Source organism: Cajanus cajan, chromosome 2 (assembly GCF_000230855.2).
Source record: "Cajanus cajan strain Asha chromosome 2, NIPB_CcT2T_4, whole genome shotgun sequence".
NCBI classification, from domain to species: domain Eukaryota; kingdom Viridiplantae; phylum Streptophyta; class Magnoliopsida; order Fabales; family Fabaceae; genus Cajanus; species Cajanus cajan.
This window is the reverse complement of record NC_138518.1, coordinates 53,960,544-53,983,014: the sequence shown is the minus strand read 5'-3', so window position 1 is coordinate 53,983,014 and position 22,471 is coordinate 53,960,544. Positions and strand designations below refer to the sequence as shown.

General features: G+C 36.7%; 1 protein-coding gene across 3 annotated transcripts in view; it reads left to right on the top strand.

Moving 5' to 3' along the window:
- Positions 1-591: 591 nt before the first annotated feature.
- LOC109811236 (callose synthase 7) overlaps positions 592-22,471 on the top strand; it is a 30,260-nt gene continuing 8,380 nt past the window's right edge. Inside the window, exons 1-15 of one of the 3 annotated variants that reach the window (XM_083068442.1) lie at positions 592-1,366; positions 1,827-1,927; positions 2,106-2,221; positions 2,304-2,391; positions 2,487-2,597; positions 2,705-2,866; positions 4,995-5,081; positions 5,223-5,314; positions 5,685-5,808; positions 7,559-7,684; positions 7,775-7,851; positions 7,979-8,072; positions 10,221-10,376; positions 17,508-17,636; positions 17,767-17,884. In XM_083068442.1, the coding sequence (XP_082924568.1) occupies positions 2,517-2,597; positions 2,705-2,866; positions 4,995-5,081; positions 5,223-5,314; positions 5,685-5,808; positions 7,559-7,684; positions 7,775-7,851; positions 7,979-8,072; positions 10,221-10,376; positions 17,508-17,636; positions 17,767-17,884 (1,246 nt within the window). In that variant the 5' untranslated portion in view covers positions 592-1,366; positions 1,827-1,927; positions 2,106-2,221; positions 2,304-2,391; positions 2,487-2,516. The remainder of the gene's footprint in view (positions 1,367-1,826; positions 1,928-2,105; positions 2,222-2,303; positions 2,392-2,486; positions 2,598-2,704; positions 2,867-4,994; positions 5,082-5,222; positions 5,315-5,684; positions 5,809-7,558; positions 7,685-7,774; positions 7,852-7,978; positions 8,073-10,220; positions 10,377-17,507; positions 17,637-17,766; positions 17,885-22,471) is intronic. The other 2 variants (XM_020374913.3, XM_083068443.1) reach the window with 2 other exon arrangements.

Sequence of the window (22,471 nt, the reverse complement as noted above, 5' to 3'; positions counted from 1 at the left end):
TCGGCTTGTGGAAGAAGGGACCGAGAAAAAAATATCAGCAACCACTGAGTTTATTACGGGACAGCTCATAATGTTTCTATCGATCTATTATGCGCCTTTGCATCTAGCATTGGATAGACCCCATACAATAACTGTCATAGCTCTACCCTATCTTTTATTTCAGTTCTTCGGCAATAATCACAAAAACTTTTTGAATATGGATACAAGAATCCAAATTCAATACGTAATTTTAGTATTCAAAGAATATTCTTTCAGAATCTAATTTTTCAGTTATTAAACCCGATTTTTTTACCAAGTTCCATATTAATAAGATTAGTTAATCTTTATTTGTTAATAAATAAATATAAAATAACCCCAACCGTGTGGTTCAGCGGTAGGGGTTGATCCACGCTTAAGCAAGGTCAGGGGTTTGAATCCTGCCTTGTGTATGCAGCCGCGTTAAATCTTGGGACCAGCTATCCCACCCTTTGAGGTGCCTCCAACGTAGCGAGGAGATTAGCCACTGCTGTCGACGGTGGATACTTCAGGGACGAACAAAAAAATAAATATAAAATAACAAATTAGTAGAGTAATAAATATAGAATATAGAATAATATATACGAAGAAATTCGCCCACCTCCCACATATTTAATAGTCTCCCGATCAAAAAACTCGTAATACCTATTCCATTTTAAACTCCAAAGTCCTTAAGTCCTTAATTAGGTTTCTTGGCATGTACTATCAACATATTCGTCAAGTCGCAGTTTGAATTTCAAAGAACCACCTCTCATTTCTCTCACAAATAAACAATTGGAATCCGGTTGTTAAGAGTGAACTTTCATCTCTGGTTTGTTCAATTGTTTATTACCAAAAGAGAAAGAACTCAGCGAAAAAAGAAGTTGCATCTGCATCACATTCTGTTTCCTTTTTCTTTTCTTCTTTATTTTTATTATAATTTTCCCCCTCCTCCTCCTCCCATCCTAATATGGAAATTCCAAAACATGACTCTCAATCAAAGTATCAATCTTTTTGGCTCCTTCTTCTACCCAACTCCAAAAGAATTGAAAATTCAGCTTCCCCTGCCCTTCACTCAAATCCCAATAGTTGTGATTCTGTTTGGGTGGTGAAGGAGGGAAAAAGCTTAAACCTTGTTGCATTGGTGGTGGCAGGACCATGGCCAGCACAAGTGGCACGAAGGGTCCTTTTGAGACAGATTGGCAGCCAACAAAGAGGTTTGTGAGGGCTCATACTATAAATGTCGACGACTTCCGAGACGAGGAAGGTGTTTTGGTCACTGAGATTGTGCCTTCTTCACTTTCTGTGCTTGTGCCTGTTCTCAGAGCAGCCCTTGCTATTGAAAAGGAGAATCCAAGAGTTGCCTTTATTTGTGAGTATCTTTATATGATTAAACTCCAGTGGGCACCTCTTCATTTCTCAAAAAACCAACATGTGGTTTCTCATAGATAGACTTCAAAGTCTCTGATTTGGCAGAAACTAACCATTTCTATCTAGTCTCCATGAGAGAGATGAACCTTCAACTACTCACTGAAAATACTTTTTTCTAAGGGCATTTTCAGCGAACCTAATAATTTGGTCTGTTTAACAGCACTCCGAAGAAAAAGGATATAGCAAAATAAATATTAGTCAAAATATGTCCAAACAAGCCTTTACTGCAAAGTATCATACTGAAGCTAGTTTCTATTTGAGGAATTTTACTCTGACAGTAATCACAAATTCAAATTCAACATCTAAATTCAGTGTGTCAAAGGTGTTTTTAACTTATATTTGCAGAAGATTACATGGTACTGAATACTGGTGTTTCTTTTCTTGTTTAATACTTTAATTAGGTCGTTTCCATGCATTTGAGCTGGCCTATAAAATTGATCCTACATCAATTGGGCAGGGTGTTCGTCAGTTCAAGACCTACCTATTGTCCAAACTTGAGAAGGTACACTGGCTAAATTTATTTTCTTACAGTTCTTAAAGTTTTTAAAGGTGCTGTTTTGTACTTGTCTTTGGTATCTATGAGCTGGTATAATGATATCTTCTGTTGATTAAATACATAAATATTAATCTCAACATGACATGATTTTCTCTTTTTCATTTTTAAAATTTCTGGGTGGCAGGAAGAGGAGGTTACACTGAAATTTCCGAGGAGAAAGAGTGATGTTAAAGAGCTGCAGGACTACTACCTACAATTCTATGAAAAGAAAATCCGTGATGGAGAATTTACCCAGAGACCGTGAGGCTTGATCTTAAACTTGTGCTTGCAAGTTTTATGAATTGTGTTATAATGTCTTATTCTTCTCATGTTTCTCCTGAAGGGAGGAGATGGCTAACAATGTTCACATTGCCACTGTATTGTATGAAGCAATGACGATTATAATACCTTAAGAAAGATTTCAGGAAAAGGTTTGTTTTGCTTGATTATGCTACCATGACTAAAATATCTAAAATACTTCTAAACATAGTGGGGATGTGGACTAAGGATGTTGTTTTATTGCCAGACAAAACGATATGGTGAGGATGTTGAGAAGATGAGGGGACAATATGAACACTATAACATTCTTCCACTATATGCTCTTGGTGTTAAACCAGCAATCATGGAACTTCCCGAGGTTTGTGAATCTGAGACGTATGCATTGTTTATTTTGCATCTGCTAATGATATAACCACCCTGATATTTTAAAATTTTAATCTTTTTTTTTTTTCTTGAAAATTATAGATCAAAGCAGCAATTGATGCTATATGTAGGGTGGATAATCTTCCAATTCCAGTAATTCGTGCAAGACCTGATGGTTCTAATGATGATTCTACAATGCCTATGGACAGGCTTAAAAAAGTGAATGATATACTTGATTGGATTGCCTCAGTTGTTGGGTTTCAGGTAACAATAAATCTTCTCCCCCTTTCCCTTCTATTTCTTGATAACTTAAGATTTCAACTCTATGTTAAAGTAAAATAGTAAATTACAATAATAAAGTAGTAAAGTTTAGTAACAAATCGTCACAAGAGAAACAAGTTCTTAAAATTACGGCAAATAAAAATTTTCTTGAGTGGCAGCCAGGGACGATGAGAACCCTGGAAACACGACACGATGAGAACAACCCCGAAGCAGGGGACGCCAACCGGAGAACAAAGATGCTGACCAGAGAATGTGACTCCGATAAACGAACAGGCGAACAAGCCCTGATGCGGCGATGCTGAGGAACAGATCCAGCGGGTTTTGGGTTTGTTCTGCAGCCGCGATCGAGAGGGATGTGTGAATCATGAGAAGAAAAAGAAAACCTAAGGAGAAACGCAGGTCTCCATGTTGTTTCGGGGCTTTTCTAAGTGAACCTCGTAGACATGTAGAATCACAACAAACTCGCAATTTTGGCTGAGTTTGTGCAATTTCGCTCGAGATTACTAGTGGAAAACGAGTTTGCATACGAGTTCAAAAGGTTGGGCTTCCCAAAGTCGTAACAGAGATTGCTCTTGTTGTCGTCCATCCATCAGCCACTTTGCAACACAAAAAAGTGGTAAAAAATGATTAAAGTTTGGGGATTACTGACTGGGCCCTTCCACCATCTGCCTCTGGGAGCAACAAAAATGGTGTGAGCAAAGAAAGAAAGCCAAGGAAGAGGAAAAAAAAGACTGAATAATTAATAGGAAACATACTAATTGACCCATGCTAATTAGTAGTTGTTTTGTAGTGTAATTTATGGAAAATTCTAACATGAAGTACGAAGAAATGTGGTACATGGATGAAGCAGTAATTTTCACTATTGGATATATTATTTAAAAATTGAATGGTTGAGATTTGTGACTGGCAACCAGAAGATTTGGTTTTCTTCCAAACCTTGACAGTGAGAACCGTGCCACGTCCTCCGCCACAGCTTGCGCGTGTCGACGTCCTCGCTGCCCATGGCCTTGTGTGACACCGGTGGCGGCGATGTAGGAGGGGGTGGATGGGGCTGGTGCCGGTTGCGTCTCTCCTCAAGGCTTGCAGATCCGAGATCCTGTAAGAACCGCACCACCGTCTTCCGCCGCAGCTCACGCGCGTCGACGTCCTTGCCGCCCACAACCTTGCGCGACGCCAGTGGCGGCGATGTAGGAGGGGTGGATGGGATTGGTGCCGATGGCGGCAATAACTGCTTCTCCCTCCTTCCAAGAATCGTGCCATCGTCCTCTGCCGCAGCTCGCTCGGGTCGACGTCCTCGTTGGCCATGGCCTTGCGCGACGCCGGCGGTGATGACCTTGTCAGCGGCACAAGTGAACCGGTTGTGACGGCGACCGAGTGGAGTTTTTGGGGGTGGTGCTGTCGTAGGGGGTGGTGAATTTTTAGGTGGCAGGGACCGTGGCGGCATGGCAGCCTGAGGAGGTGATTTTTTTTTCTTCCGATTTTAACCAGCAATAATAGGCCAATTTAGTGGTATATGGATGAGGCATATTATAAGTACTTCATGCTAGAAGCACTCTAACATTTATATCGGAAATACTTTTTTTAATAATTGTTTGTTTCTCCATTTTTATATGAACTATTTTACTCTTTATTTTATTTAGAAATTTAAATTACTATTTCTCTCCCAATGTCATTTTGGTCTCAAATAGTTTATTCTTTTCAAGTAACTACTCAATTGTTTCTAAAAATATTATTTTTCTTATAGAAAATAAATAGAGACACAAATTCTCTCGACGTCACTAGTAAATTTATAAATGAATTAGGATGGGATATTGAAAATAAAAAAACTGCTTAAATTACTACTTCTCATAACATTAATGGGTTCTAACTTACAGTAATACCGCATACATAGAGTTATGTTGAGAGCATATAGAACTTTTTCTTGTATTGTTTTCTTTTATATTTATCTTCTTGTATGTTTCAGAGTGAATTGGAATCTCTCTTTTGTACCAAAGTTATACTTTTCAATTTTTATTGTTAGCAGCAATGAAGAATACAACTATTTATGTTTTTAATGCCATTTCTGGTGAATAATCTGATTTGATGTCTCCTTCTGTTTCGGGATATGAAGAAAGGAAATGTAGCAAATCAAAGGGAGCACCTTATATTATTACTTGCCAACATGAATATAAGGAACAGTGCTGAATCAACTAATCAGGTGAACTATTATTTCCTGCAAAAAGCTTTTGTTTTCTAGTTTTTGTTTTTTCATATTTAATGAACAGGGTGATGCTAAATTTCCAGGTTGTGATTACTGTTCCTCGTATCATATTAAAAGCTAACAAGAATCTTGTTGCAGCTCCATGCAGAAACTGTGGAAAAGTTGATGGCTACAATTTTCAAAAATTATAAGTCATGGTGTGATTATCTACATTGTGAATCCAATCTTAGGTAATTGAGTGTTTTATTGTGAGGCTATATGACCAATGGTTTTGAGCTTTCAGAGTAAGTTTGGATTGAGGAGAGTTGGGAAAGAGAAGGGAAGATTGAGTTTTCAATTTGAATTAAAATTTTATTTTTTAAATGGAAGAAAAATGTGAAATATCACCATGCACTTTCCAATCATCCATTATTCTTTTATATAAATGTTTTTAAACTCTTAATTTAAAACCAAAAAATTAATTAACCTCTTCCATTTTTCTCTGAACCCTTGCGTGCAAGCCTACTCTAAATATATTGTGCTTCATAAAATGTTTATATACTAAGAAGAGCTCTTTAATTAATTTAGTGCATAATTTTTTTGTTTCTTAACACTATATAGGTTTCTAGAGGATTATGACAAGCAACAGATGGAGTTGATTTATATCGCACTTTATCTTCTAATATGGGGAGAAGCTTCAAATATTCGCTTTATGCCTGAGTGTCTTTGCTATATTTTCCATCATGTAAGTTTTCTATTACTGACTGTAAAACATTATTAATAACATATCATTCATTCTTCTCTGCTGTGCCTGCGCTGTAAGTCCATCATTTTAATCTTATGCGTATAACAAACTTAAACTGCATTATGTGAAACGAAATGCTTTGTGTCATACCTTTTTAAACATCATTAGACCATCATTCTCACCTCCATCAGCGACACCACATTAAACTATCATTAATATATTTAATTTCTTGTATTATTCTTCTCATAGAGAATGAAATCATTGAAATTAAGCAGGAAGATATCTCATGAATACAGAACAGAGTATATTGTATTTTCAGATTAAACAAATAATATCATTCTAATTTTAGGCAAAGCCTTCTTCTATACACCCCAAAAAATTCACCTTTCCTCTTTATATGTTAATGTTATAGCCAAATGTCTTTTAAAAGGAAGAAGATTTCCTCAGGGCATCACTTCCCTCTCATGAAGTTCCTAAATTTATAAATTTCAACTAAATAGCTTCATGTGAAAATCACAAATGAAATGCAACAAGTAAGTTTGTCGGATGGAGACATTTCTCCGGTGAATTTTGAGACCACAACATTTGCGAGAATCAACTCTTTATATCCAACTAGTATGTATGTTGACCCATGCAATCACACAAGTCGTGTAGTATCTGCACTTGTGTTAAAATGGTCATTAACTATTTTCTTTATCCCATTTGTTTAACAGTTTAGTAACATTTTTGTTCTATTTTTATTATTGCTCACATTTATAATGAATCATTAATTTTTTTTTCTCTATTATATCTTTAACCATTTATTGCACAGTAAGAAAATAAGAAAGAAGTGCATGTGATAGAGAATCTAATTAATAAGAAAAATAAAAGATATATTAGTAAATTATGTAATATTCTTTTTGTAAAGTTTTTATGAAATGTGACATATTAATTACATTTCATAATTTTTGTATCAAAACCTTAAATATCAAACATAATGGCAGGAGAGTATAAATTAAAAAGGTCACTAAATTTTATTTTAAGACAACAAATATTGGTTTTCACATGTGAAAATAGAGGAAACAATTATGTGTGCATAATTAGTTACATGTATCTAAAATATAAATACCGTTAGATCGAGGAAGTAACTTGGATAAATTCAATATAAAAAAAAGGCAAACTGAATTAGATTCAACATATTATGGCAAAAAAGGAAAAAAAATAAAAATCAATATAAATAACATTATAGTGTTCAATCTCCATATCATTTATTAGTTTGGACAGGTTTCTCATGTGTTGTTGTTGGAGCTGCAACTAATTTTTCAGCTGGTTTAATTTTTTTCATTTATCAGCATAGGAGATTTAAGATATTATAATTACTAATTTTTTATTTATGCTACACAAATGTGTTTTTTTGACAGCAATTATGCTAGACTAATGTTCTTTAATGTATGTGGGATTATATATATATATTTCTTGTTAAAATATATTCACACAAACTTATTATATAATTATATTAAATTATTAATTAGAAAATTATTGTAATGTAATGAAAGATGCATAGACACGGGTATTGTTTAACTGTAAAATAATATGTTAAAACATGTACGAGATATTGTATGTATTCATTATTAAATAAAAGTAAAATGAATCTTTTAATAAGTGAAAAAAACTCGTAAATGTGTACCACGTTTTTTATAGTAACATAGCAAGCATGGTGTAGATTGTTTGGTGCAATGTTAATGACTCTCTCTGCATTTTTCCCCCGAAGATGTCCCGTGAAATCTATACGATTTTATTTGAGACTGTGACTGGGAGCAAAGAGCAGCTAGAAGGACGTGATGATGAATTTTTTCTGAGGGAAGTTATAAGTCCAATATATCAAGTTTTGATGAAGGTCAGTCTGATGCAGCTATATAATCATATTAGTTTTGCTGCATGTTTTCTAATGTTTTCCTGACACTTTTTTCTGTATTTGGTGAAAAAGGAAGCAAAGAGAAACAACAAAGGCAAGGCAAGTCATTCCAATTGGAGAAATTATGATGATCTCAATGAATATTTTTGGTCAGTGTTTCATTAAACTTTTAGTTATCAAATAATGAAAACTCGAGTTTTGAAACAGTGCAAAAAGTTATTTATTTATTTATTTTTTCATTTGGATAACAAGAATCTCAAATAAGTGCCTTTTCAGGTCAAACAAATGTTTTCATGATCTAAGCTGGCCATTGAATTCCAAAGCAGATTTTTTTAGGCATTCAGATGAGACACATGAGACAGCACGTCGGGTCTGTATCTATTTTCTCTCTTTTCTTTTTAATTCTTTCCTGTCTGTATGTGTTATGCTTATTTTTCAACTGTCAATTGTTAGACCAGAATTTCTTAATATATTCAGATTTATGTTAAGATAATTCTATAAGATATAGTTTAGATATACTAGTTTATCTTCTCCTAAGTTCTAGTTTAGTTTCCTTAGTCAGTTTTATCTAAATCCCTAAACTTTAGAGATTGATTATATTTTATGCCTATTTATTTTATTGTACTCATTCAGATTCAATAATAAGAAATTATTCATATTCAAGTTGGTATCAGAGCACTCTGGTCCAGGAACCCTAATCCAGCAGCCAACATCTAGGGTTTCTATGGTTTTCGAGTTTTGTTCGCGGTTGCCGGAGTTGACACCGCCTGCACACTCAGAGGTCGCCGATCGGCCTCTCCGTCGCGAGCCACCGTCAGCCGCCGTCTCACGTGCTCTCACGCGCGGTTCTTGTTGAGGAAGCTCGCCGGCGCGTGGGCTTCACGCGCTGCCCTCCCAGCCTCCGTTTGCGACGCGGTTCACTCCGTTGGACTCGCCGGCCCTCCCTCTTCTCGTTTTGACCCTTTTCAGGTTGTGGGTCACACTCTAGGTGGTCCGTTGGTGGTCGTTTGGTTGCGGCCTCAGAGTTTCGTGGTCGTTTGGTTGTTGCCTCGAAGTTTCGTGGTTGTTTGGTTGCTGTCTCGGAGTTCCGTGGCTGTTTGGTTGCTGTCTCGGGGTTCCGTGGTGGTTTGGTTGCTTCCTCGGAGTTCTGTGGTTGATTGGTTGCTACCTCGGAGTTTCGTGACTGATTGTTTGCTGTTTTTTCTTCTTTTTCTCTTCATGGCAGAGATTCCTAGGGAGAATCCAAAAATTGAATCTTCCAAAAAGGGGGCTGGTCTCCTTTGCCTTTTCTGGATCACCTACTATTACATCTGAAAAGCTTAATGGTAAAAATTATTTGGATTGGTCCACTGCGGTTGAAATGTGGTTTTTAGGTCAGGGTCTCTATGATCATCTTACTAAAAGGGTGTTCGAAATTGATAAAGAGGTGAGAGATGAATGGCAACGGGCAGATTATCAACTTGTATCTCTATTGTGGCAGTCCATTGAGCCTAAATTAATGGTGCATTTCGTCCGTACAAGACATGCTATGATATTTGGAAGAAGGCTCGAAATGTCTATGCCAATGATATCCAAAGAATATACGAGTCTGTTCATGGTCTGGCAACTCTTCGTATGGTTGATAATGATTTGCCAACGTATTTGAATCGTGCTCAATCCACTATTGATGAGCTCATGCTAATGTTGGTTAGGGATGATCCTCAACAAATATTAAACAAACTTGATAATATGTTTATGGTGTTTATCCTTCAAGGACTCCACAAAGATTACGGATCTGTTCGAGATCAAATCTTGACAAATCCTGTCATTCCTACAGTAGAAGAACTCATAGATCGACTGATTCGGGTCCCTTCACCAGAGGCAGATCCTCACACAGAATCTGAGTCTTCTGCTTTTATCTCTAGTACAGCTGACCGTGGAAGTCGAGGGCATGGTCGAGGTCGTGGTTGTGGTAAAGGGGGTAGAGGAAACCTCCATTGTACCTACTGTCAGAGAGATGGACATACACGAGACAGGTGTTATTCCTTGCATGGCTTTCCGAGCAAGACAACTAATGTGGTTCAATCTCCAACTTCAGCTCCAGAGCTCAAGATTGAACCGGAGGGCAATCATCCAATCACATTATATACCGATGATTACCAAGAGTATCTTCAATTGAAGGCAACTAAACAGGCCTCCTCTTCCATCACTGTTGCTCATACTGGTAATTCTACAGTTTGTCTCTCATTCTACTTCTATTGGACCTTGGGTTTTGGACTCCGGTGCTTCTGATCACCTAACTGGTAATGTCTCCCTTTTCCCTAACCTATCATTACCTAAAACTCCACATCATATCACTCTTGCAGATGGGTCAAAAGTTCAAGCTACTGGTATTGGCCAAATATCACCTCTCCCATCACTACCATTAAAATCTGTTTTACTAGTTCCTGGATGTCCCTTTAATTTGATTTCTATAAGTAAGTTGACTCGGTCACTAAACTGTGTCATAACCTTCACTTCTGATTCTTTCTTGATACAGGACCGGAGTACGGGACAGACGATTGGAGCCGGATCTGAATCACATGGTCTCTACTACCTTCAGCCTTCTACCTCTACCATATGTGCATCTATTGAGTCTCCTGGTTTAATTCATCGTCGCCTGGGTCATCCAAGCTTGAATAAATTAAAGAAAATGGTACCTCATCTCTCACGGTTGGTGTCCTTAGAGTGAGTCGTGTCAATTAGGGAAGCATGTTAGAGCTTCTTTTCCTAATAGTATTAATAGTCGAGCTATGTCTCCTTTTTGATGTTATTCATTCTGATGTTTGAGGTCCTAGTCGCATTCCTTTTCTTTTAGGACATAGGTATTACGTCACCTTTATTGATGATTTTTCTAGATGTACTTGGATATTTTTAATGAAAAATCGTTCTGAGTTATTCAACATTTTCCTAAGTTTCTATTCGGATATCAAAACTCAATTTGGCAAAGTAATTCGGATTTTATGAAGTGATAATGCTAAAGAATATTTTTCAGATTGCTTCAAATCATTTATGGCTTCCCATGGCATTCTACATCAATCTAGTTGCCCTCATACACCTCAACAAAATGGTGTAGCTGAGTGAAAACATAGACATATTGTGGACACTGCTCGTACTCTTTTATTGAATGCCAATGCACCCTCAAAGTTGTGGGGCGATGCTGTCCTCACTGCAGGGTATTTAATAAATCGAATGCTATCGTCTGTCTTGAATGATCAAGTACCTCATTCCCTATTATATCCATTGGATCCCCTTTATTCTGTTCATCCTCGTGTCTTTGGCTGTACTTGTTTTGTCCATGATCTTTTCTCAAGAAGTGCTAAGTTGTCTGCTTGGGCCATCAAATGTGTGTTCTTAGGATACTCCCGTGTCTAAAAGGGGTACCGTTGTTACTCTCCTGCTATGCATCGATTTTACACCAGTGCAGATGTCACTTTTTTTGAAGATACACCATATTTTATTTCCATAGATGTCTCTCCGGTTGACTCAGATCTCCTCTCTCAGGTATTGCCTATTCCTCATTTTGATTAGTGTGCCTCCTACCACACCTGCTACTTTGTGGGGCGATGCTGTCTTCATTGCAGGGTATTTAATAAATCGAATGTCATCGTCTGTCTTGAATGATCAAGTACCTCATTCCCTATTATACCCATTGGATCCCCTTTATTCTATTCATCCTCGTGTTTTTGGCTGTACTTGTTTTGTCCATGATCTTTTCTCAGGAAGTGCTAAGCTGTCTGCTCGGGCCATCAAATGTGTGTTCTTAGGATACTCTCGTGTCCAAAAGGGGTACCGTTGTTACTCTCCTGCTACGCATCGATTTTACACCAGTGTAGATGTCACTTTCTTTGAAGATACACCATATTTTATTGCCACAGATGTCTCTCCGGTTGACTCAGATCTCCTCTCTCAGGTATTGCCTATTCCTCATTTTGATCATAGTCTGCCTCCTACCACACTTGCTACTTTAGAGGCACCAGATCCTCCCGCACTACCAGGGTCTGACCATCCTCTACACCGATTTGGGATAACATATGAGCGTCGATCTCATACTGTTGTTCCTCCCGATGGTTCTTCATTTGAGCCATGTGATTCTACTCCTGCTTCAGTCTCCTCACCTACTCTGGCCCCACCTACCTCAGTTGACTTGCCCATTGCTCTTCGTAAAGGTAGTCGTTCTACTTGTAATCCTCATCCTATTTATAACTTTCTTTTATATCATCGTTTGTCTCCTACCTATTATGCTTTTGTGTCTGCTATTTCCTCTATTACCATTCCCAAGACAGTACAGGAGGCCTTAACCCATCCAGGATGGCGACAAACAATGATTGATGAGATGACAGCTTTAGACTCCAACCACACTTGGGTACTTGTCCCACCTCCGCCTGAAAAATCTGTTGTTGGTTGTCGGTGGGTATTTAATGTTAAAGTGGGCCCTGATGGACAGGTGGATAGATTGAAAGCTCGTCTTGTGGCTAAGGGATACACGCAAGTATATGGTTTGGATTACAGCGATACCTTCTCTCCAGTTGCGAAGATGGCCTCAGTTCGTCTCTTCTTAGCTATGGCTGCTATGAGGCATTGGCCTTTGTTTCAATTAGACATCAAAAATGCCTTCTTACATGATGATTTGGAGGAGGAGATTTATATGGATCAACCTCCTGGGTTTGTTGCTCAAGGGGGGTCTGGTCTTGTATGTAAATTACAAAAGTCCTTGTATGGCCTCAAACAATCACCTCGTGCTTGGTTTGGTCGGTTTAGCAAAGTTATACAGGAATTTGGAATGATCCGCTGCGAGACAGACCACTCTGTCTTCTTTAGACGCTCATCGACACATAGATTTATCTATCTTGTTGTTTATGTAGATGATATTGTGATTACAGGTGATGATCAGGAGGGCATCAAGGCTCTGAAGCAACACTTATTTAAACACTTTAACACTAAGGATTTAGGTCCCTACGTTATTTTCTCGGGATTGAGGTCGCTCAGTCAAAGTCCGGTATTGTTATTTCTTAGAGAAAATATGCCCTTGATATTCTAGAAGAGACCAGACTTATAGATTGTAAGCCAGTTGACACTCTCATGGATCCTAATGTGAAGCTTATGCCTAATCAGGGGGAGCCTTATTCTGACCCAGGGAGATATCGAAGATTAGTGGGAAAATTGAATTATCTCACCATGACCAGACCTGATATATCCTTTCTTGTCAGTGTTGTAAGTCAGTTTCTTAACTCTCCCTGTGAGAGTCATTGGCTTGCAGTTGTTCGAATCCTTAGATACATCAAAAGATCACCAGGAAAAGGACTTGTTTACAATGATAGAGGACATACAAACATTGTTGGATATTCAGATGCAGATTGGGCAGGTGATGCAAGTGATAGGCAGTCAACATCAGGCTATTGTGTCTTCGGGTGGTAATCTTGTCTCATGGAAGAGTAAAAAGCAAAGTGTTGTTGCACGATCAAGTACAGAAGCAGAATATCGTGCTATGGCTCACACCACATGTGAGCTCTTGTGGCTAAAATTCTTAATTCAAGAGTTGCAGTTTTGCAAGGTTGGTCATATGGAACTAGTTTGTGATAACCAGTCAGGTTTATACCTCTCCTCTAATCCAGCTTTTCATGAGAGAACAAAGCATATAGAGGTTGACTGCCATTTCATCATAGAAAAGATTCTCTCCGGTATCATCAAGACCTCCTCAGTTTGCTCCAAGGATCAACTTGCAGATTTCTTTACTAAATCTTTACGAGGTCCTAGGATAACATATATATGTAACAAGCTAGATGCATATGATATATATGCTCCAGCTTGAGGGGGAGTGTTAAGATAATTCTATAAGATATAGTTTAGATATACTAGTTTATCTTCTTTTAAGTTCTAGTTTAGTTTCCTTAGTCAGTTTTATCTAAATCCCTAAACTTTAGGGATTGATTATATTTTATGCCTATTTATTTTATTGTACTTATTCAGATTCAATAATAAGAAATTATTCATATTCAAGTATATTTAATGAAAAACTTCCATGTCACATGATTTCAATCATGAATGAATATCACCAAACACTGGTTCCCACATATAGAGTCAATAACAAATCCCATTCATCAAAATGAATAAGGTTAAAATTATTGTTATTAAGAGGAAACGTTGCACGGTGGTATTTTGAAAATTGACAACCATCCTCACAGTGAAAAAATAGACCGACTCTTTTGTAAACAAATGAGAGTAAAGACATAAGCATACTAAAAAGTGGATGTCTAAAAGACTTGTTGATTGGAAGGCAACACCTTTTTTATGGTACTACCATCAGTCTTCATGCATCGCAAAAAAAAAATATGACATGCCATAATCTTTCGCAAGTCCAACTATCATCCCCATGGTATAAGGTATTGAGGACACAATGAGAGTGGAAAAAAATACTACAGGATTTAATAGAGTAGTAGAGTTGTTCTCTTTTGGTTGTAAGCTGAGTGGTGGTTTGCCATGTCAGCATAGTTAGTTAGACTGTTTGTTAGTCTTTCTGTACGCTGATTGGCTGTTGCCACATCAGCATAACTACTTAGCTTCTTCTGTACTCTTTCCTTGTAACTATATAACCTGATCTGTTTCATTGAAGTGTTCCACAATATCAATATTAACAGAATCAGTTTTCTCTTTCTCTCTCTTTTCTCTGAACTTCTACATGGTATCCAGAGCTTTCTGAAGTCTTGCATGGCTTCCAATCCTTCTCCGCTGCAAAACTTGACATTTTCAACATGGATTTTGCTGCACTTCTCTTTGTTTTCATTTTTAATTACAGAAATGATAATTTCTTTGTTTGGATCTAGCAAGTTGAACTAGTGTATCATGCGCACAAACTTCATAGGTGTTGTGCTTCACCTGAAATTCTGAGTCTATCTCTCACTGAGGAAGATCATCTTCCTGATGAAGAGAAGCTAGCATTCGTAGCTTGGGAGTTACTTGATCAACTCCTTCTCACATGGTTTCAATTGTCATTAAGATCATCAATTTTACCAAGTTATTTGTTGTCTCTACTCCCGGCAATTATGGGAGAAAATTCATCATCACTTCCATTCGAAGGCCAAAGCACATGCTCATCATCTTCGTTTAGAGCTTCGTAGCACCAGAAAAGGTGTCTGATCTATGTCATAGATTCTAACTCAAATAAATCTATCACCAATTCACAATTATCCATTGGAACTGTTTCTTTACAAGAGAAACTTGATGTTCTTCTTGAAAGATTGCCTCTCGAATATGAATCCCTAGTTACTTTGGTGAATAGCAAACCTGATTGGTTTGACTTTGATGATGTTGAATCTTTTTTGTTAGCTCAAGAAAGTCATGTTAATAAACAAAAAAATGTTGTTGGTTCTGTTTCTACTCTGAATTTGACGCAATCCAAACTAGTTGAATCTGTTCCTTTATAGGCTTCAACCGTTCGCTTGCACCTCAAGTTAATCTTGCTGGCACTGCACCTCAGTCTACAGTTGATAATTCTCATTCTTCTGGTTTCCAAGCATATCATGGTGGTTGATTTGGCCGAGGAGGTGGTAGAAGTGGCCGTTCAGGTTGAGGAAATATTCAATGCCAAGTTTTCTATAAGTTTGGTCATGAAACTTCTTACTATTATCACAGGTTCAATCCTGCCTATGCACCTGTTCACCAGAATTTTATGCCTCAGCATCCAAGTCCCTTGGACCTTCCTTGAGTGAATTTGAAGTGAAAATGGAGTAGAAACAGAGGTTAAGGCGCAGCAAACTCTGAAGTTTAGATGAGTTTGTATCTACACACTCATCTATGTTGAAGATATCATAATTACATGAACTGTTTTTGTCTAGTTCAAGAATTTATCTCAAAGTTGAATGATGATTTTGCTCTTAAACAACTTGCTGGCTCGAATTATTTTCCAGGCATCAAAGTGAAAAACACAGATTTAGGATTTATTGTTCTTACTCAAGCTAATTATATTAGAGATCTTTTAAAAAGGGCTGATATGGACTCTGTAAAAGGCATATCCACTCTTCAATCTAATATCAAGTTGTCTCGATTTGGGTAATGTCTATTTTGATGATCCTATCAGTTACAGATTCATAGTTAGGGCTGTTCAATATGTCACTATTTATTTGGAAAAACTCAAGTCCCACATCGATTAGAGATAAGACAATTAAAGAGTATATAAGTAGAGGGAAACTCTCACTTTACAAGTCAATTTTATAGGGTTGAGTTAGGCCTATAACTCACGTTCTAAGATGGTATCAAAACTATCTAGATCCACCCTAAAAAGGGCCATCTACCATTGATACATATACTAAGTCCAATAGTGCTGAGTGCAAAGGGGTGTATTGAGAAAAAATTCAAGTCCCGCCTATTATAGATTATTCAAAAGTGCCACCTATAATTTATTCACGTACCAAGATCAATAATATTGGACATGAGGAGATGTATTAGGAAAAACCCAAGTCTCACATTGACTAGAGATAAGACAATTAAAGAGTAAATAGAGGGAAACACTTGTCTTACAAGTTGGTTTTGTAGGGTTGAGTTAGGTCCAAACCCACTTTCTTAAGACTATTACTTGCCCTGAAATTGGATATGCAATAAATAAGGTGTGCCAATTTATGGCACAACCTTTAAAATCTCATTGGACTGCCAAGAAGTGCATCTTAAGCTATCTTAGAAGGACTATTAGTTTTGGTCTTTGTCTTCAACCAACAACTGCTACTACTCCTCTAACTCTATAAGGTTTCTCAAATTCTGATTGGGCATTTGATATAGATGATCGTAGCTCTACCTCAAGTGCTTGCATATTTTTTGGACCCAATCTTATTTCTTGGTGGTCTAGAAAACAAACTCTAGTAACAAGAGCCATTGCTGAAGCTGAATATTGAAGTCTAGCATTGGCTACATCTGAAGTTTTATGGGTTCAATCTTTGCTCAATGAGTTAAAGTTGAAGTTTCGACACCATTTATGTACTGCGTCAATTAGAGTACCATTGCCCTTAGCCATAAATCTAGTTCTTCATTCCAGAACCAAGCATATATAACTTGATATCTTTGTCAGAGAAAGAGTTCTTAACAAGTCCTTGATTATCTCCTATGTTCCAACTCAGGCTCAACTTGATAGACTTACTTCACCCAGTAGCTGGTTGGGCGGTAGAAAAATTCTACCATGCATTAATAGCCATGCTTCATCCTTTCCCTACAAATAGCACCTCCCATGCTTCATTTTTAGCATCCCAAATTGTAACTCCTCATTTGAGACTTAGAAGCAAGAGTGTCTCTAAGTGAGTGTATTCTCCTATTATAAGAGAGAACGTGTTATTGTTCTCTCCTTGTATTTAGAGAGGGGTTGTAATTTCTCTTCCACTTAGTGAAAACATTTCTCTAGTCTTGCTCGTGGTTTTTCCCTGGTCAGTTGAGGGTTTTCCACGTAAAAATTGTGTTAATTCCTATTTTCTCATCTCTTATTTTAGTTAAGAGTTATTATTTTATTACTTTGGTATCCAACATATTCTGTTGGATAGGTCGTGAATGACCTTTATTGAACTAGAGACATGTCATGTGTGTAATGATTGAACATAAGATCTATTGCTCAAGCTAAATGGTCTTTAATGGATAGGTGTTTATTTATTTTTTATTCATTCTTGTTGTTCTTGTTCTTCTTTTTCCCTACTCTTAAAGGTCGAATATACATATATACAATCTATTTGTATTTTCCTTCTAGACTAATAAAATTATTGCAATGATTATAAGCAATACTATATGTAAATATTCTCACGGTCAATAACAGGGACGTAGCCAAGCAACCATTGGAGTTTATAAGAGGAAGTCCAAAACAAATTTTGTTGAAGTTCGAACATTTTTGCATTTGTATAGGAGTTTTGATCGAATGTGGATATTCTTTATATTGGCACTACAGGTAATCATAGTATTTGGATATGTGGAATGTTCTCTATGTTGATTTTAATGGAATGTCTAGAGCTATGGTTAAGTCTTGAAACTTTAGTATGCAATTTTTTTTTTTTCAAATATGAAAGTATTTGTTTCAGGCAATGATTATCATAGCATGGAGTTCCTTGGGACCTGTTGGCGTGTTTTTTAATTCAGATGCCTTTGAAAATGTTATGACTATATTCATTACATATGCTTTTCTCAGGTTTCTTCAAGGTACTTGATTCCTATATGTTTGAGCTTCTTGTTGTATGTACTTTATCAAAAGATTTATTTAAAGGATAGAAAAGGAGGTAGGATAAAATATCCACCATCTCACTCCCAAAAAGTTAATGTTTGGATATATTGCTGATTAGGCTATGCCCTAACAGACTATTTCCTACATCTTCATAAAGTAGTCTATGGAAATCTAGACATGACTAAGTTGTGGACCAAATACTAAAAGAAGTGTAATGATGGGGTGATTTCAAAATGTTAGACAAATGATGAGTTGGCCTGTGTTGAGAATGCTGATTTGAAAAGTAAAAGTGAGAAAATGATGAAAAGAAAAAAGGATACTGAACTTGTTTGATTAAATTGCTTTGTACAAGACAAACACGCATGTAGGTGTTGTTGCTCAATGATAGTAACTGTTGGTGACTATTAGTTACAAAAAAAAAACAATGTTTTCAAAATCCGACAGATTGAATGATCGAGGCATTGGTTCAAGGTTCATTAGTTCGACCATAGTTAAATCAATATTAATAAAATAATAATTAAGTTATATATAAATAATGTTAAATAAATAAAATATTATGATTTAATAACACTAAAAATTAAAATAAAACTTTAATAATTAAAGTAAATATAAGTCCAAATATAATATTTAAGTTTTAATTTAATAAAATATAATAATGTCCATTAATAATAAAAATTTACATATAGATTAAAAAAATGTCAAATTATTGTACAATAAATTGAAAAATATCAAAATATAACAAATTGTAAATTAATATAAATGACTAAATTATTCTTTATATGAAAATTATTAAAAAATTATAAAATAATTTATTCCAATTTATACTCTTTAATAAATATATTTTTATTCATTATAAATATTTTAAAATAAAAAAAATCTGTCAAAAATATATTAAGACTTTTTTTTTTTTAAATATTGTTGAAATAGTACTGATTCAACATGGTTTTCCACACCATTCCTAGATCAGTTTTCATTAGTTTTGGACCCGTGTGATCGGTCCAGCAGGTTTGCATGGGTTTTGAAATCTACTGGTTTTCCCAAGTTTCTGGGTATTGAAATTAGAGAGAGAAAGAAGGAGAGAGACAGAGACAGATTAACAGGGAAGAAAATCTTGTGTTATTTCAGTAGTTGAATCTGTAATGCAATAGTCCTATGTATATATGTTTCAATAGCCTCTAGAAGAAGTTATAGAAACAGTAACCTGTTGAACAGGTAACCAAAGCTAAAACAGAAAATGACAGAAAGAATGACACTATACAATATTATATCTAATACAATATTAAGTAGTAAAGTTATATACTCCAATATCCGCCCGCAAGATCAAGTAGGGTGATGTGCAGAGTCAACTAACTTGAGCTTGGTCCGAAGTTCACAGAAACGAGTTGGAGACAACGCTTTAGTAAGAATGTCAGCATATTGGTCAATAGCTGGAACATGAACAACTTGAAGAAGATTGGCAACAACTTTTTCACGAACAAAGAAGAGATCCAGCTCCATATGCTTGGTCCGAGCATGAAGAACAGGATTATGGGCTAATGCAACAGTGCTCATATTGTCACAATAGGCAATAGGTGTATGATGAGACACATGCAGTTCAGATAGTAAAGTTTGAATCCACAAGACTTCAGCAGTGGCAAGGGCAAGACTCCTGTATTCTGCTTCGGTGCTTGAGTGAGCAACAACTGTTTTCTTCTTGGACCACCAAGAGATGAGATTGGGTCCAACAAAAATAGAAGCACCAGAGGTGGATCTTCGGTCATCAAGATCAGAAGCCCAGTCAGCATCACAATATGCTTGAATAGACAAAGGAGAGTTGGATGGAGCTGGTTGCAGATGTAATCCCAAGAACATAGTGCCTTTTAAATAGCGAAGGATGTGTTTGATAGCAGACTAGTGTTGTTCAAGTGGATTAGAGATGAATTGACAGACTTTATTAACAGAAAAACTGATTTCAGGTCTAGTGATGGTTGCATATTGTAATGCACCAACCACAGATCTGTATAAGGATACATCTAAGAATTTTTCAGAACCTGTTTTAGACAATTTACACCCACTAATCATGGTGAAGAAAAAGGATTAGAATCTTCCATGTTAGTGCGATTGAGGAGGTCACAAATATACTTGCTTTGGGTTAATGTAAGTGAGCCATCAAAATTAGATTTGACCTCAATGCCAAGAAAATAATCCAAGCGACCAAGGTCTTTGAAGGAAAAGGCTGAATTGAGTTGGGAAATAATATTCTGTAGGATAGAAGAATTATTGCCAGTGATAATAATGTCATCTACATAAACAAGAATGTAGATTACATTGTTATCATGGGAATAAACAAACAAGGAAGGATCACACTTGTTGATCTGAAAGTTAAGCTGAAACAATGTAGCTTTAAGCTTATCAAACCAAGCACGTGGTGCTTGTTTAAGACCATAAATTGCCTTATGAAGTTTGCAAACAAAATTCTTATCAGATGATTCAAAACCAGGAGGAGATAGGAGGAGAAGGAACGAAATTCTCCTCCCTAATCAGTTTGAATAGCTTTAATAGGTAATTGAAATTGATTTTGAATCATACCATGAAACTGTTTAAAAACATCAAGCGTATGAGCTTTGCATTTGAGAAGGAAAATCCAAGTAAACCGAGTATGTGCATCAACAATAGTAACATAATATTGATAACCATTATCAGATATAAATGGTGCATGGCCCCATAAATCACTATATATTAGTTCAAAAGGTGTATTATATATTGTTTTGGATAATGTAGATGGTAATTTGTGAGATTTGCCAAGACAACAAGGAGTACAAAAATCAGAGACAGTTTTATTGATAATAGGAAAGTTACAAAGTTTGAATACAGATTTCAATACATCATTGTGTGGATGTCCTAGTCTAGAATGCCAAGTGGCATAAGAAACAGAATTACAAGAAGCTATGTGAGCAGAGGGTGTAAGTGTTGTTTGTTGTCTTGGTTGAAGCAAAGAGGGAAATTGATACAGGCCATCAGGGCCAACAACTCCCATGAGAAGAGTCTCTTTAGTGTCCTATGATTTAACCAAACAGAAGCTTGAGTGAAATTCAAAGAAGATAGAATTATCTTTACAAAATTGACTCACACTGATGAGATTTTTGGTAATATTGGGAACATAAAGAAGATTATTGAGAGACTTGAAAAGGAGAATGATTTTTGTTATTATCAATTATTTGTATTACATTTTCCTAACACCTATTTGTAACAATCTAATCTTCCAAAATAAGGAAACAAGGAAAAAATATTCTGAAAAATAAATTAGAAGATTCTACAGATATTTTCTCTAATTAGGAAGATTTTCCTCTAATTACAACAGAGAGTAAGGAAAATGTGAGGTTTTAAAGGGGAAGAAAAAGTAGTAACACCTGAAGAATTTATGGGAAGACCCTGACCATTGCCAATTGTAATTTGATCTGGTCCTTCAAAGGGGGTGAATTGTTGGATATTTTAAGACATGTTGGTGACATGATTGGATGCTCCTGAGTCTGGATACCACAAATTTGAACCAGGAGAAAAAGAAGTCATGGCCATAGCTGATGGTTGAGTTTGAAGGCTGCCATTAGAAACAAGGTATGCCTGAGATGAATTTGGGTTACGTGGTCGAGAACCTAAAATGCCATTAGAAAATCAAGTGGGACGAGTGGCTGGTTGTGAGTGGAAGGGATGAGGATTATTCCCAAAGCCTAGGGTGGCAGTTGAGCTGGTAGAGGAAAATGAAGTGTCAAGAGGTAAACTAGGACAAAATTGCCATCAAACCTGTAATAGCAAGAAGAGGCAATGTGACCACATCGGTGACAGACTTGACATTGAATGCCTGCAAACCTGCCACGCCCACGTCCATAATGGTTGTTGGGTCGTCCACCACGACCATACCGTGCACTAGCTCTTCCACCACGAAAAGAAGCAAACTGGGAATCTTGATGAGCAAGATTGGCTTGAGGTTGCAAGTTAGGAGAATTGGAGCTTGAGGAGGTTTCAAGAATGTTGACAGAGATGAGGTTCTTTTTCTTGAATTTCTCAAGACGCGATTCATGAGCAAGAAGAAGTGTTTCGACTTCATCTATAGAAAGTTCATCAAAGCGGCTGCTGATAAGAGAAACAGTGGACTCATATTCCTCCGGAAGGCCTTCAAGAACAATATCAAGATGTTCTTTGGAGGAGATGGAATCACCAATGGTAGTTAGTGCATCGACCAGGGATTGAATTCGAAGAAGATAATCAGAAATGGAACGATTTTCAAGATTCGTGCTACGAAGATCACTTTGGAGTTGACGTGCTTTGGCATTAGTGTGCACATGAAAATATGCATGGATCTTGTCCCAAATTTGGAAGGAAGATTTGCACCCAATGACTCGAGTGAGCATGTCCTTGGACATTGATGATTGTAACCAAGAGAGAAGCAACTGATCTTGCTATTCCCAAGCAAGATATTCTTCAGAAATACGATTAGCATCTCTATCAGAAATCGAAAGAAATTTCTATGGGATTTGGGGATTAACTAAGAAATGACGAAGACGGTGGCCTTTGATGACAGGTTCAAC